General features: G+C 42.6%; 1 protein-coding gene across 2 annotated transcripts in view; it reads right to left on the minus strand.

The window, feature by feature from the left end:
* Positions 1-75: 75 nt before the first annotated feature.
* Positions 76-12,849, minus strand: part of arhgef6 (Rac/Cdc42 guanine nucleotide exchange factor (GEF) 6) — a 39,088-nt gene continuing 26,314 nt past the window's right edge. Inside the window, exons 16-22 of one of the 2 annotated variants that reach the window (XM_083785251.1) lie at positions 12,373-12,552; positions 9,029-9,049; positions 6,331-6,427; positions 5,639-5,725; positions 4,832-4,928; positions 4,029-4,083; positions 76-3,029 (exon numbers count right to left, since the gene is read on the minus strand). In XM_083785251.1, coding sequence (XP_083641377.1) covers positions 2,907-3,029; positions 4,029-4,083; positions 4,832-4,928; positions 5,639-5,725; positions 6,331-6,427; positions 9,029-9,049; positions 12,373-12,552 — 660 coding nt within the window. In that variant the 3' untranslated portion in view covers positions 76-2,906. The remainder of the gene's footprint in view (positions 3,030-4,028; positions 4,084-4,831; positions 4,929-5,638; positions 5,726-6,330; positions 6,428-9,028; positions 9,050-12,372; positions 12,553-12,849) is intronic. The other variant, XM_083785252.1, reaches the window with a different exon arrangement.

The raw sequence follows: 12,849 nt of genomic DNA on the forward strand, positions 1-12,849 counted from the left end.
CTGCGAGAAGGCCTGCAGATTCTAACTGAAAACGTCTGTGGTTCCAAACCACAGTCAGCTACGGGAGCATTTACAATATTACACGTTTTTTTATTAAAAAGAATTGTCGTCAACATAACATGGAAGTTTGCAACGTTTAGAAAAGGAACACAAAAAAAAGCATTACAATATAAGAGAACAATGATACAATTGCATAGAACAATATTTCCAAAAAAAAAATGAAAACAATGAATGGCCCGAAGACACAAGGTCTGACAGACAAGATGAAAACGGCCTTCAGTCTCAAGTGCTCAATGAGGCCATCAGGCGTTCAAAACTACAGTAAAATAAGACACTTTATGGAAACAATTCAAGAGCAACAGCAACAATCGTAATCTCATCAAGTAAATACAAATATCCAATGAGACAATGACATGCGTGTACATGCAGAGCGTCTATAATGCTGATGACCATATTGTGAATACAGCGGTAGGTATAATATTCCTATAGACCTGGCAACTGAAACATTCCAATACTGATTAGGGATCAGCTTGACCTTTGAGGTGTGAGCATAACTGGTCTTTAATCAGTCTCATACAGTGAGATGTTTCAGAACAAGGAAGGCAGAGGGGGGCAGAACCGACAGCTTACCCATGTATGCCGAGGCCAAACCGCACACCCTGGCCTAATTTTGGTTACATGGGGGTGTACTACAATCAAGATATTATTGCAAGTGTCACCCCCCCCCCCCCCCCCTCCCATAATATCCGGCCTGCTGTGTCTGACCGACACAGAGGTCAGTTACTAAAGCAGTCACTTTATTGCGTGTGGATAACAGCCCTGTGCTATAGTGCCGTGCTGCGAGAGCTGACATCAGAGTTAACAGTGCATGCACTACAGTACACCCTGTTAGTAGCACACAGAGCGCTATGTGCCCTTGAAAAACCATTGCATTGTGACAAAACAATAAAGCCTTATGAAATGTTAGTCGGAAACCCAAGAGATGCCCAATGGCACCTAGACGTTATTACCAACACCTTTACCATCATCATCATCTAGTCATTTTCACTAAAGAATTAAAGTGAACCACCAGTTTAACTTTCATTATACAACACATCTTACATCGATTCGAGCTCTTGAATCTCTCGTGAGGCTCGTCAACAATCAGGAGGCACTTTAATAATATTTTCCTCTCCTTTTTGCATGAACAAAGGAATCCGTCTCCGGATCAGCTACATAGGATCCTGCCAACAATACCATGGGTTGAGGGTGCAAAACGCAGAGCGTGGGAAGTAAAGTCACCCTCACTTTGTTATGGCCAAATTATTCTTGTCAAGCGGTCCGTTGCCGAACACAAATCCTTTTAAAATACATTAAAAAAAAAAGAAACGTCTTTTTTGTTGCGCAACGAGGTATAAATTAGATCCACTGGGACATTGTATTTGCGAGTTTGTTCTTTTTTTCCCCCCAACATAATCCCAGAAAGTGGAAACAAAACAAAACATCAATTACACTGAACACAAAGAAATGCTTGGAACAATAAATAAACAATACTTGTTTAAAATCCAAAATAAAGCAAAGCTATCCATTAGTAAATATTAAAATGTTATTCGTGTACATTTTAGTATGAAAAGTATAAGCAACATCCTCATTTCTGTGTATTCTATATACTATTATGATACACATAGTTGTAAGTCTTTTCTAGTCTGTTATGCATCCCTGATAGCTTTGGACTATATATACAGTATATAGATAGTAATTAGCTAGATTATCACATTTCTAATGCAGTATGATATACTGTAGAAATACTGTACATTCATGCAGATGGTGGACACAGCAGAGAGCTGCATGTTGAACAGCTTTGAAATCAGCTCAATTAAATTTGTGCTGGCCTATTTTTTGATAGTCAATTTAACCACTTAACCTTACTTATCTTACTTGTTGTAAGCTGAATAACCAAAACTGCCGATCTACAACCTTGTAGATCAGGCATCTGTTATTTTCTGTTGTTTCAGTCAGGTTGAAAGTGGTTGGATTTTAAATGTATCTAGGCCTACGAAAACAGCTCAGAGATTCTTAAGCCTCATGTTGTCTACAATGCTAGAAACACATGCTCGGTAAAAGCTCGATAAATGTCTGTTTCCCAAATGGATAGCAGTGGGTCCTCTGAATAACGGATGAAACACATGAAAACGACAAGGAAATGCTGTAACAGTCATGAAGGAAAACCAAGTGCATGCAAACAGAAACACCTATTAGGACCTAAGATGGCTTTTATCTCCTTATGCATTTCATTTGTATGAAACTTGCCTGCACCAGATCACTACAGGGCATTGTGTACCATAGGCACTGTAGTTTGTTCATCATTATTATCACCAGTGTACCATAAATATCTCGTATGAATACTATGTTAATAACATGTGCTATTTTATCTATTTGTATCCTTTTGGAGTTTCATTACATGCCGCTCTGGTTCTTGCTTATCCTACAGTAAACAAACAAAACTTATTGAAGTGCCCCTGGAGTGCTTTCCCTTATCTTAAAGGTCAGGTATGTTGGTTGAGGGGCAGTCACAGTGCCCGGCGGTATAGCCAGGAGGAAAACGTGTTAGAAAAACGTCCCGTTTTGATTGGTCTCTTGTTTTGCGCTAGGACGTTTACGGAAGAACCACGAGTCAAAAACCGCAAGGTCCTTCCAGTGAGGTTAGATCACGAAGACAAATTTAACATCTTGTGACTATGTCGAAAAACAAAGGGTCCAGTATATGAAGCCAGGGGATTGCAAAGCAGGGCTCGCACACACACACAGAAAGAAATGCACGTACACACACACACACGCTTCACAAGCTGGCTTACACAAACATCCCCAGTACGCACACATGACACAGCCCACATTAGGAGAACGAACGCCGAGTGTAGGAGGCGTTTTCAGTGTGCGCCGTCCTCCCAGACACAGTCGTTCTTCTGCTTGGCCAGTTTCCTGACCACCCTCTCCAGCTCCTTGCGAGACTTCTGCTCCTCCTCCAGAAACTGCTTCATCCACTTGTTTTCCTGCATTGGATGAACACGACGAGAGACACGGCTCAGCACGACTCACACCAGGGGTGGGCGATATGTAGAAATATCATCACGGTATTTTTTCAAGCCGTATCACGATAAACGATATCACGATATTTTTCCGCAAGTTATTTTTCAAGTTACTTGGTTGAATGCCAGCAATATACGGGCTTCCTATGTTTAAAGTTATACCTTTGAACAGCCAGTGCAACGATAGCTGAGTTGCTCGTCGTGAAAATCCACTTTAAAACAGTGTAATCGCTTGTTGTAGTGTAGAAAAGTATTCCATAGGGCGAACAGCCCGGGCAGTGCACGGCTACTTCTTCCGGCAGATTTGCCATTTTAAACAATGGGACTCAATTTCCCATAACCCTTTGCACGCCGGCGCGACGGACCATTTTGCGATGACGTCATATCCCATTCTGTCTGGTGGATTGCCCGTATGACTTAAAACTGATTAAAAACGTGGATTAAAAAAACATAATTCGGGCAACTCGCAAATCGCAGGGAAAGTGTTCTACAATTAATTAACTCAAAATAAAAGCCATATCGTGGAGACATTGTATCGACCCGACGATATTTATTGCCATATCGACAACCCTGCCCTCTCACACACATCATCTGCCTGCAGTGCATGCCACAGCTGCCACCAACTGGCCTGGCAGGTTAAGGCACAAGGTCCACCCCAGGCCAAGATATCGATATACATTACATATACAGTATATTATTCTCTTACACATGAACCTGTGTCTGTAGATTTCGACTACATTGCAGAGTTGGTTGTATTTAGGATCCGTTATTCATACAGAACAGTAGGGACAAGGTGGAAAAACTATGTCTCTGAGGACATTTATTTTAACAATGTGTGTAGAGTAGGCATTGTGCATTGCTTGTTTAACCCCCCCCCCCCCCCCCCCTCCCCCCTAATCCCAATAAAGGCACTGAACTGAATATAGAAAACTTGTTATTGGAGTCATAGGAACTATGACGTACCTTTTTTAATTCATGGACCTCGTCCTTTAAAGCGTACACTGCATCAACCAGACTTCTATGAGGGGGAGAAGAAAAAAAAGAGTTAGAAGAGTAAACCAGGAGGGTGCTTTTCTTGGTGGCAGATGAGTCCAACTGCGCGAATCTTCACAACAAACTGCCGAGGTGCCACACAAACATCAGCTGGTTATGATTAATCCGAATCTGTAATACTAGAGACCGGCATGTTTTCGGGGGAATGGTGGAGAACTTTTATCACGTCAGACAGAGAATTACTGTCTGTACTGTATGGTCATTGCCAAATGACCATACGGTCCCTTTTTACACCAAAAATCTCTTCGCAGGAAAATAATATACAAGCTCACGACGACGCTTTGCATGCTTGTAGTTATTTTCACTGATAATGTTCTCCTATAATGACCATGGCCAGAATAGTGATACTGGTGTTCATGTGGTAGAAAAGTGCACACCAATCTTAAAGCAAGTACTGCTTGCTCAGTGTGCGTAGTTCGGGAACACGCCGATGATACAGAGATGTTGATATCAAATGATGGGGCACGTTGTTGTAACACCGGCTACAGGCGACTCAAGGTCGTTTTTCTGCAGGGTGATTCATTCACGCTCCTCCTCGTCACCATAAACAGATCAATACTACGAGTGTGTTCATTACTCTGACGGTGGGGCACCGGAGCGCATCTAATTACAGACACTGATCCAGCATCAGCACAAATGACGCATGCATGTTTTGCATCCATCAGCATAATCACACGTTCTCTCCACCGAGGTGAAGGCCGAGCCTTGCTTACTTCTCCTCAATCACGGTCTGTCCATTACTCCTCATCTCCTCCACCATGATCTTCTCTTCCTCTGGCAGCAGCACCTGAGGGATGCACTCTTTCCGCACTGACACACACACACACACACACACACACACACACACACACACACACACACACACACACACACACACACACACACACACACACACACACACACACACACACACACACACACACACACACACACACACACACACACACACACACACACACACACACACACAGTACATGGATGCAGTTGCACACAAAATTACATGGATAAGTTAGTTTCATTCATGGTTATGGCTTTTACTATCATGGGCTGTTAGAAACGATGATGATCATCATTCAACTTTATTTACATTTTTCATACAAGAATGCAGCTAAAAGTTTTATACAATAGAGCGTTGCAGTCCCGCCCCCTTTCATGACGACGAGAGACCCGGAAAAGGTTAATTTTCCTCATAGACTTCATTCTCACCCATAAATCCATTTCTACGTTATTATTATTAAAAAATAGCAGATTCACAAGCTCACTTTGTGCCACGCTGCAAGCTTGTACATCTGCTTCTTTTGAACAGATTTGGAAAATTATTTTTTTGGGGGGGGGGGGGGGGGGGGACGACTGGGGACATTTTTGATTATAATAACAACAGATATTTAAACACTCTTCTGGGGGTCCCACCCCCTCGGCCAAATACATACCGGTAATTATCATTTTGGGGGTTCTTGACACAAAATAGTTTGAGAACCATGACACACACAGGTCACACACACATGGTCACACACACTCACCTGAGGTGGTCTGGTGTAGACTGGCCCCAGTGCAGTATGCCTCGATCACTTTGAGGATCTGTGCGTCTTCCTCCAGGGCTGCTGTGCCTGTAGACCACAGCCACACAGAACCCACAGGTTATCCTTCGTATGCACACGTTGGCCAAGAGTCAATGTTTTGTCGCATTTTTTTATGTGGTAGTTCCATTCTAATGACCAGGCCCTTCACGCGCAAGGGTAATGTTGTATTTGATGTAAATGTATGCAATTGTATTTTTGGTGTTTTGTAATCCAATAAACGATGGGTCGTCCTGTCTTTGGAAAAGACACGAAAATAAAGATTTATTCATATACTATCTGAGGTATGGCCATACGTCTTCTTCAGTTTAGTTATGCTCAACTCCATTTTAACACATCGGTTGCTAAAGACTTGATATCGCGGCGCGGCGCGTTATGGGCTTGTAGATCGGCTATTTTAATTGATGCAGTCATTACGACTGCTTCAACGCCCGCCTAAACACATTTTGTTTGACAAAATCAACTGTAGATTTTGTCGACTAAAACCATGATATTTAGTCGACAAAAAATAGACTAACACCAAGACATTCCAGGTGACTAAAATGTGACTGAAACTAAATTAAAACTATTGAAGAGACTAGGACTAAAACTAAAACTAAAGATTTTCAGCCAAGACCATCCGCCATACAACCTACTTTTTCTTAGAAGAACGTCGTCGTCCGAAGCCTTCCGCTCTTTCTTTCGGTTGCCGGGCAGGAACTTCTTAATGGGCCGCGGGCTCTTGCTGGAGTCCTGGAAGAGTGTGACAGTGTGAGAACATAGCTAAACCCCTATACCAGAACAAACAGTACTGCAAGCCCCCCCCCCCCCCGACAAACAAAATATACAAATTTTATAAAAAAAAGTACACAAACAAGGCACCAAGCATGTAGGGTGGCGGTAACAAAGGTGAATGGGCATTTGGTACTGCATGTGGGAAAAAAACAAGAATGACACACCATTAACACGCCAGGTGAAACAAGCGCTGTCTCCGTTTTGTGCATCTGCCCCCCCATACACGCTTGTTGTTAGCGTGTATGTTTCTCTGTGACAACCTCCCGGCCGTTGTTTGCGTTAGTTTCCGACGTGCTTTTGTTAGTTCAATCACTGTTTTGTTGTGTAGCTCCAGTTAGCTCATAACATTAGCCGCTGTTGAGAGCCTTTCAGGGCTTAGGAGGCACTCCCATTGGCTTAGGCGGCGTTTAAATACGCACCTCTTTTACTACAGTGAATGGAAAAGTGACTGATGTTAGTCTGCCTTTACCTGCTTTTTACTAACACTAACATTACAAAGATGCCCAGAACATCGGGATGAACCAACCTGTGTAGTTTATGTATGCTCCAACAGTAGTGGCAACACTCCAAAAAAAAAGAATGAATGTCAAAATATCTACCGCGGTGGCTGAGACCAGAGCCATAGAGTAATGGTTGAGACAAAGCAGTGAAAGGTCCTGAAAGACATAACGTCAGTCTTACCCAATACCCAATCTTTCTTTTTTAGGAACACAAGGCTGCTGTACTTTATACCTCATACTTGCTTAGTATGAGGTATAAAGTAGTAGATATTTTGACATTCGTTCTTTTTTCTTTATGTTGCCACTACTGTTGGAGCAGCCATAAACTACACAGGTTCATCTTTGTAATGTTAGTGTTAGTAAAAAGCAGGTAAAAGAGTAAAGTTTGAGGCAGACTAACATCAGTCACTTTTCCATTCACTGTAGTAGAAGATATGTCGCCCCCGCCTACAGGAAATACGTTGCCTGCGACCACGAGACCCGTTTCTGAATCGGTCTATAGGTCAGGTTTCACCTGACAAAAACTGCAAGTTTGTGGTATGACATGACTCAACTTCAACTCTAAACCACTTCTTTATCATGGGTAAAACGTATGTAGTGCCTTGTATCTATAGATGTGAGGTCATTCTTTACCTTATTGTGTTTGAATGAGTCATGTTTGTCCTTTGCATGCGAAGATGACCTAGTAACTTCACAATGGCTTGTGAGTGCAAAGAGTGTGTTAGACTATATTTCTAACCGTATATGCTTATAACTGTTTAGACAAGATAATTAATAAAATATATATGATACATAAATCAGAATTTAGAGATAGAACTCTCCTGAAATGCAAGTAATGCGATTGCAAGATGTTTATTTTTATTTTTTATATATAAAATATCTGTTACACATCTGGGTGCTCTCCCATTAGTGTCTCAAGCCACACTATCTCTTCTATAATCTTCAAACGCTAGTTGAACAGTAAGCCATCATCTGCTCTTCAGTTCAGACCGGAAGGGTATTCAAATAATCACGACTACATCTCCTAAATGTTTTACTTTTAGTCATCATAGCTTAGTTTTCAAGTAGTTTCCATGTAGTTTTGTCAGTGAAAAAAGGTAGTCAAACACTTTTCGTCATAGTTTTAGTCGACGAAAACAACACCGCATCCAATGAACACTTTCCGGTGGTAAAACTCAAACATGCACTGATGACCATGATGTGCTTTTGATGTGGCATTGGCTTGGAAACACCAAGTTGGACAACAGTACTGGAGGTTGGGATGTTTCCATGGCTGGCAAAAGGACACGGCAAGCTTGCACAAACAAATAAGCAGCAATTAGCAAACCCATTTGCGTAACTTTTGTTCAATAATATCTGTCATAAAGTCACACGCAGTCACTACATTTACTGACATAAAAAGAGCACTTTACCCATTTTCAACAATATCTTCATATAAGTGGTCTAATGCTCATTATAAGATGCCACCATTTCCGTCTACTCACTCTGCGTCTCACTGATGGCCATGGACCTGCCTACCAATGACATTATCGACGGGGATTCCAAACTAGTAGAAACTACAGCCTTTCTCTTCCTCATGTTAGCCGTTGTTCTAGCATTAATAATACAAATTTAAAAAAAGAGTTTGGTTTAGTTTCTGAACTGTCAACAGCCCCCCTCTGAGAATAAACAGAAATCTTATAATGAGCATAAGTGAGGTCGTGAGGACCAATTGTATGAAGATAAGTTTAAAGTGGTCCTTTAATCACATAAGCCGTCATACAACGAAGGTAGCCGATCTACAAGTGCCGTGTTGTGAACTTGCAGATTAGCTATTGCCACCGCTCAACACTGGCATATAACGATTGTCCTTAATAATAAGCTACTATCTGCTGAATGCAACACAGAGAGGCTCTGAGTGGAGTGGATGAAAACATACGAGTACAGAACAGGAAACAGAGAAAACAGCAGAACGAGCAGCAGCATGCCACTTACACAGACGGGTAAACACGCACAGTCACGCTTTCCCCTTCCCACACACACACATACAAAGAGAGGAAGAGAGTTGTTCTAACCTTACCTTCATGATATAAGACATCCTCTACAGAAGAAAGAATGGAGGAAGAGAGAGAGAAAAGAGAGGGAACATGTGCATGAGAAATATATGATGTGAAAGAAATGTGACATGTGAATGGTGAGTTATTCATAATAGAACAAGAAATTAAGTATATCGAGATGGAGAAGGAAAAAAAAAGCACGACCCGACCCATTGGTGGCACGTATATTCTCATACAGGTACTGGAATGAGTTTTCAAACACAGAAAAATGTGAAAAACATTAGGTGGGAAAAGGACAACAGAGATGCAGTCCTTTTTGGATAACTGTTCTTTTTGTTATCTTTGCTTCTGGTCCCTGGAACAACATATTTTCAGATGGGGGTCGGCAGCCAATGACATGAGAATGTTTGAGCACCACTGACATAGAAACATAGGCCCTCATTTATCAAGTGAGTGTAAAATCTGCCCCAAATTTGAGTGTAGGTTTCGTAGTACACCCATGTCGCCACGGCATTTATAAAGTGATCGCAAACAGCTGATCCTTCCTTAATTTCGTTCCAACGTTAATAAATGTGACGGCTGAAATCTATCTGGCACGCCCTATGAAATCAAGCCTCGTCCTCGTTTTTGCAACATGAACAACTGCAGTCAAAGTCAATAAAAAGGTTTCCCCCGCTTGCCTTGCTGCCCGCCTCACACACACACACACACACAGACACACGCACGCACACGCAACTTAAATAAAGAACGAACATCTGCATGAATTAAATAAAGCTGTAGGCCTACCCTGTCTGTTTCTCCTCTCGCCTCGCTTGCCCTGCTGCCCGCCTCACCCACACACACACACACACATATCGCAACTTAATTGCAAGCACTTCGAGCCTTGTGCATGCAAATTTCTGGTTAGTAAACCACAGCATGCAAGCCGCCTTTGTTTTAAATGGTCCCCCAAACCGTTCACACTTCACACCTATCGGCCGGGGATGCGCTAGCCCCCCCCCCCCCATGCTAATTTGCCCAGTCAATCATTTGATTCACGCTACACGCCTGCTGTGTGTGGTTAGTTGTAGCGTATATTAAATGATTAAAGTACTCATGCAAAACACTGTTTAAATGGCATCTAACTTGCAACATTGTTTTTAATTGCGCAATTTTAATTGCTTGCACACTTGGAAATATCCTACAAATTTCATATGACATGCCTTAGTTTTATACATTTTAGGAGTGAAAACATATGTTTAGATGCCTGTGACAGCATGTCAGCAGTTCAGACAATGCTGCTCCGCTTGTGTACAACAGAAAAACAGCTGAGGACAGAGCCTACGACAGCTCCCAACGTGTTTTTTGTCCTGGCTCACGTTCAAGTTCAAGGTTTTGCGGAAATGATAAATGCCAAATTGCGGGAATTCCGGCGTGCACCCATATTTTGGCGTACGCCGCTTTGATAAATGGGGGCCATAGGGTTTTTCTGAAAACTGTCAGGATTTAGAAGGCATTTGTAGAATCGTGTAAATGGATTAACCAAGCATCTCCTTTGGAATATTAACACTTCTAAAGAGAGATCAGACTTGACAGCACGAGGTAGTGATGGAATATTATACCTCTCTGGTTTGGTGGTAAATGTAAGGCAGGGGCTTTTCAGAGTAAAATCTGCATCATCTGCGTGGCACTATTTCCGGGGCATAAAAAAAGTGTTGTTAAAGGGCAACTATGACCCCTGACCTATATGTTTCCGAATGCCACAGCACGCCAATGTGTCACCGTGCTTTTGTTTTGTGTGTGTGTGTGGTTTTACACAATGCCACAGCGAGGTTACTGCTGGGAAAGCCTTCAGACAAACGCCAGCAGACAAACACTGCAAGGCTGCTGTGTGTGTTTTGGGCTTACTGTATGTAGGGCGTACATGCTGGGTGTGAATGTGTATGTGCACTGAACTCTTTCATTGTATAAATTGATGTGATGTGTCATTCTTTACCCTTTTGTGTATCATTGTACATTCGATGGAAAACGCACCTACAGGATGTGTTACAGGATGCTGCCTTTAGGTGTGTTTTCCATCGAAATGACAAGTAGAGTTCTCAACGGGCCTGAAAATGAAGGACCTAACTGGGCCCTATTGGGCCAGCCCGAGGCTCGACCCGGCCCGAACAATTACCATTCTTTTAGGCCTGAAAACCCGAAAAGGGATACTCAAAGTCACGCATCCAACAAGCTTTGAACTTGGCCATTGCCGCCCGTTTTTCTTTAATAACACAGGATAGAAGGTCGGACGCCACCAAACTAGATACCAGAGTAAAGTTCACTTTGAGCTGAATCCAACACATCTACTTCAATAGAACATTTAAAGCCATGGACAAAGTCAACAGCCAAGCTGACAAATCATGAAAATAAACAAAGAAATTGGGGCTTTTCTTCTTCTTTCTAATCATTTCTTCTGCCCAAACAAATGTGTTTATTGTCATGATTTGTCAACTCGGCTGTTGGCTTTGTCTGAGGCTTACAGGTCTTTAAATAAATACATTTTGAAACATCTATGGCGGAAGAGGGACAAAACGAAAGGCCGAAATGTTGCTATGACTCTTAAATAAAACTCTTGAACCAGCAAGTGTGCGGGTCTCTTCTTGAAACGTCTATGGAAAAATGAAAGGGGAATTATTTTCCGGTGCCCTCGCAGAGGGTGGGACTGCAACGGTCTATTTCCACTGGCCTCCTGTTAGGCCGCTAGGGGGCAGGGGCAGTTGAAAGTTCCCTTTTTCGGGTCCGGTATGGTGGGGTCATCAGATATACCGGGGGTTTGCTCGAACCCCCAGTATGGTGGAGTTCGAGCTAAATTTGAGAAATCGAATGACAAGGCAGTGTGAGGGACTGCAACTGGAACTCCTCAAGCGTTGCGCTTATTTAACAACCCCACTTCTGCATAAGAACCCTTTGTTCTCCGATTCTCTCTGTTTGAACCAGCAACATCTTCAATTTGATAAGAGAATAATTCTCTGTTTGAATAATTCCACAACCGTAACTTGGAAACGTCTTTTGAGTAATCATTCAATTTGTGGACATTGTTAGACAAAGATGACACTGTAGCCTTGAATTACTGCATTGTAGGAGAAGGAGAGAGAAGGGTGGTGGGGATTATTGTTGGTGTTCTGACTCACCCGTGGGTTTGAGCGTCTGTGCTTATGAGTGAGCCGAGATGGCGTACTGTTGGACTGGGCGATAAGACTTACTACTTTCAAACCTTTTCTTCAATTTCGATTCATGAATGATGATTAAAAAACGGTGAACAATAACATAGCAAATCTACAAGCTCACACAACCCGTCACGGTTAATTGTCCAGGCCTAGCACAGTGTATGATGTGTCCCGTATACCTCTTTGTATCCCAGCGCAGCAGACGGTTTGAGGGGCGGTGCAGGACGCAGGCAGCTGAGGGACCACGGCTTGCTGATCTTAGGTGGCTCCAGGGGGCCGCGGCTCACAGCGCTGAAGCTGCCCAGATGGGACAGGTGAGACGGGGCACCGACCATGCTCAGGGGTTTCCCCTCCGCAGGCTGCACAGGGCGTCGCACACACACACACACACACACACACAAAGACACGAGAAGTATGAGTGCGCTCATAAGATATGGGTCTTTTGAAACATCAGCCTACTATTGCAGGGTGTGAAACCTGTGAAAAGCCTTCTCACACTTAACCATGTACAAGTGCACGGTTCATCATTTATTTGTTACAGCACAGATTTTCAACCGTTTTGGTGTCCAAGGCACACAAAAGGGCAAGTCAAAATCTCAAGGCACACCTGTATCCTTATTAAATAAATAGACTAATAATAATAATATGTATCATAC

This window comes from Protomyctophum parallelum (genome assembly GCF_964188405.1).
Source record: "Protomyctophum parallelum genome assembly, chromosome: 16".
NCBI classification, from domain to species: domain Eukaryota; kingdom Metazoa; phylum Chordata; class Actinopteri; order Myctophiformes; family Myctophidae; genus Protomyctophum; species Protomyctophum parallelum.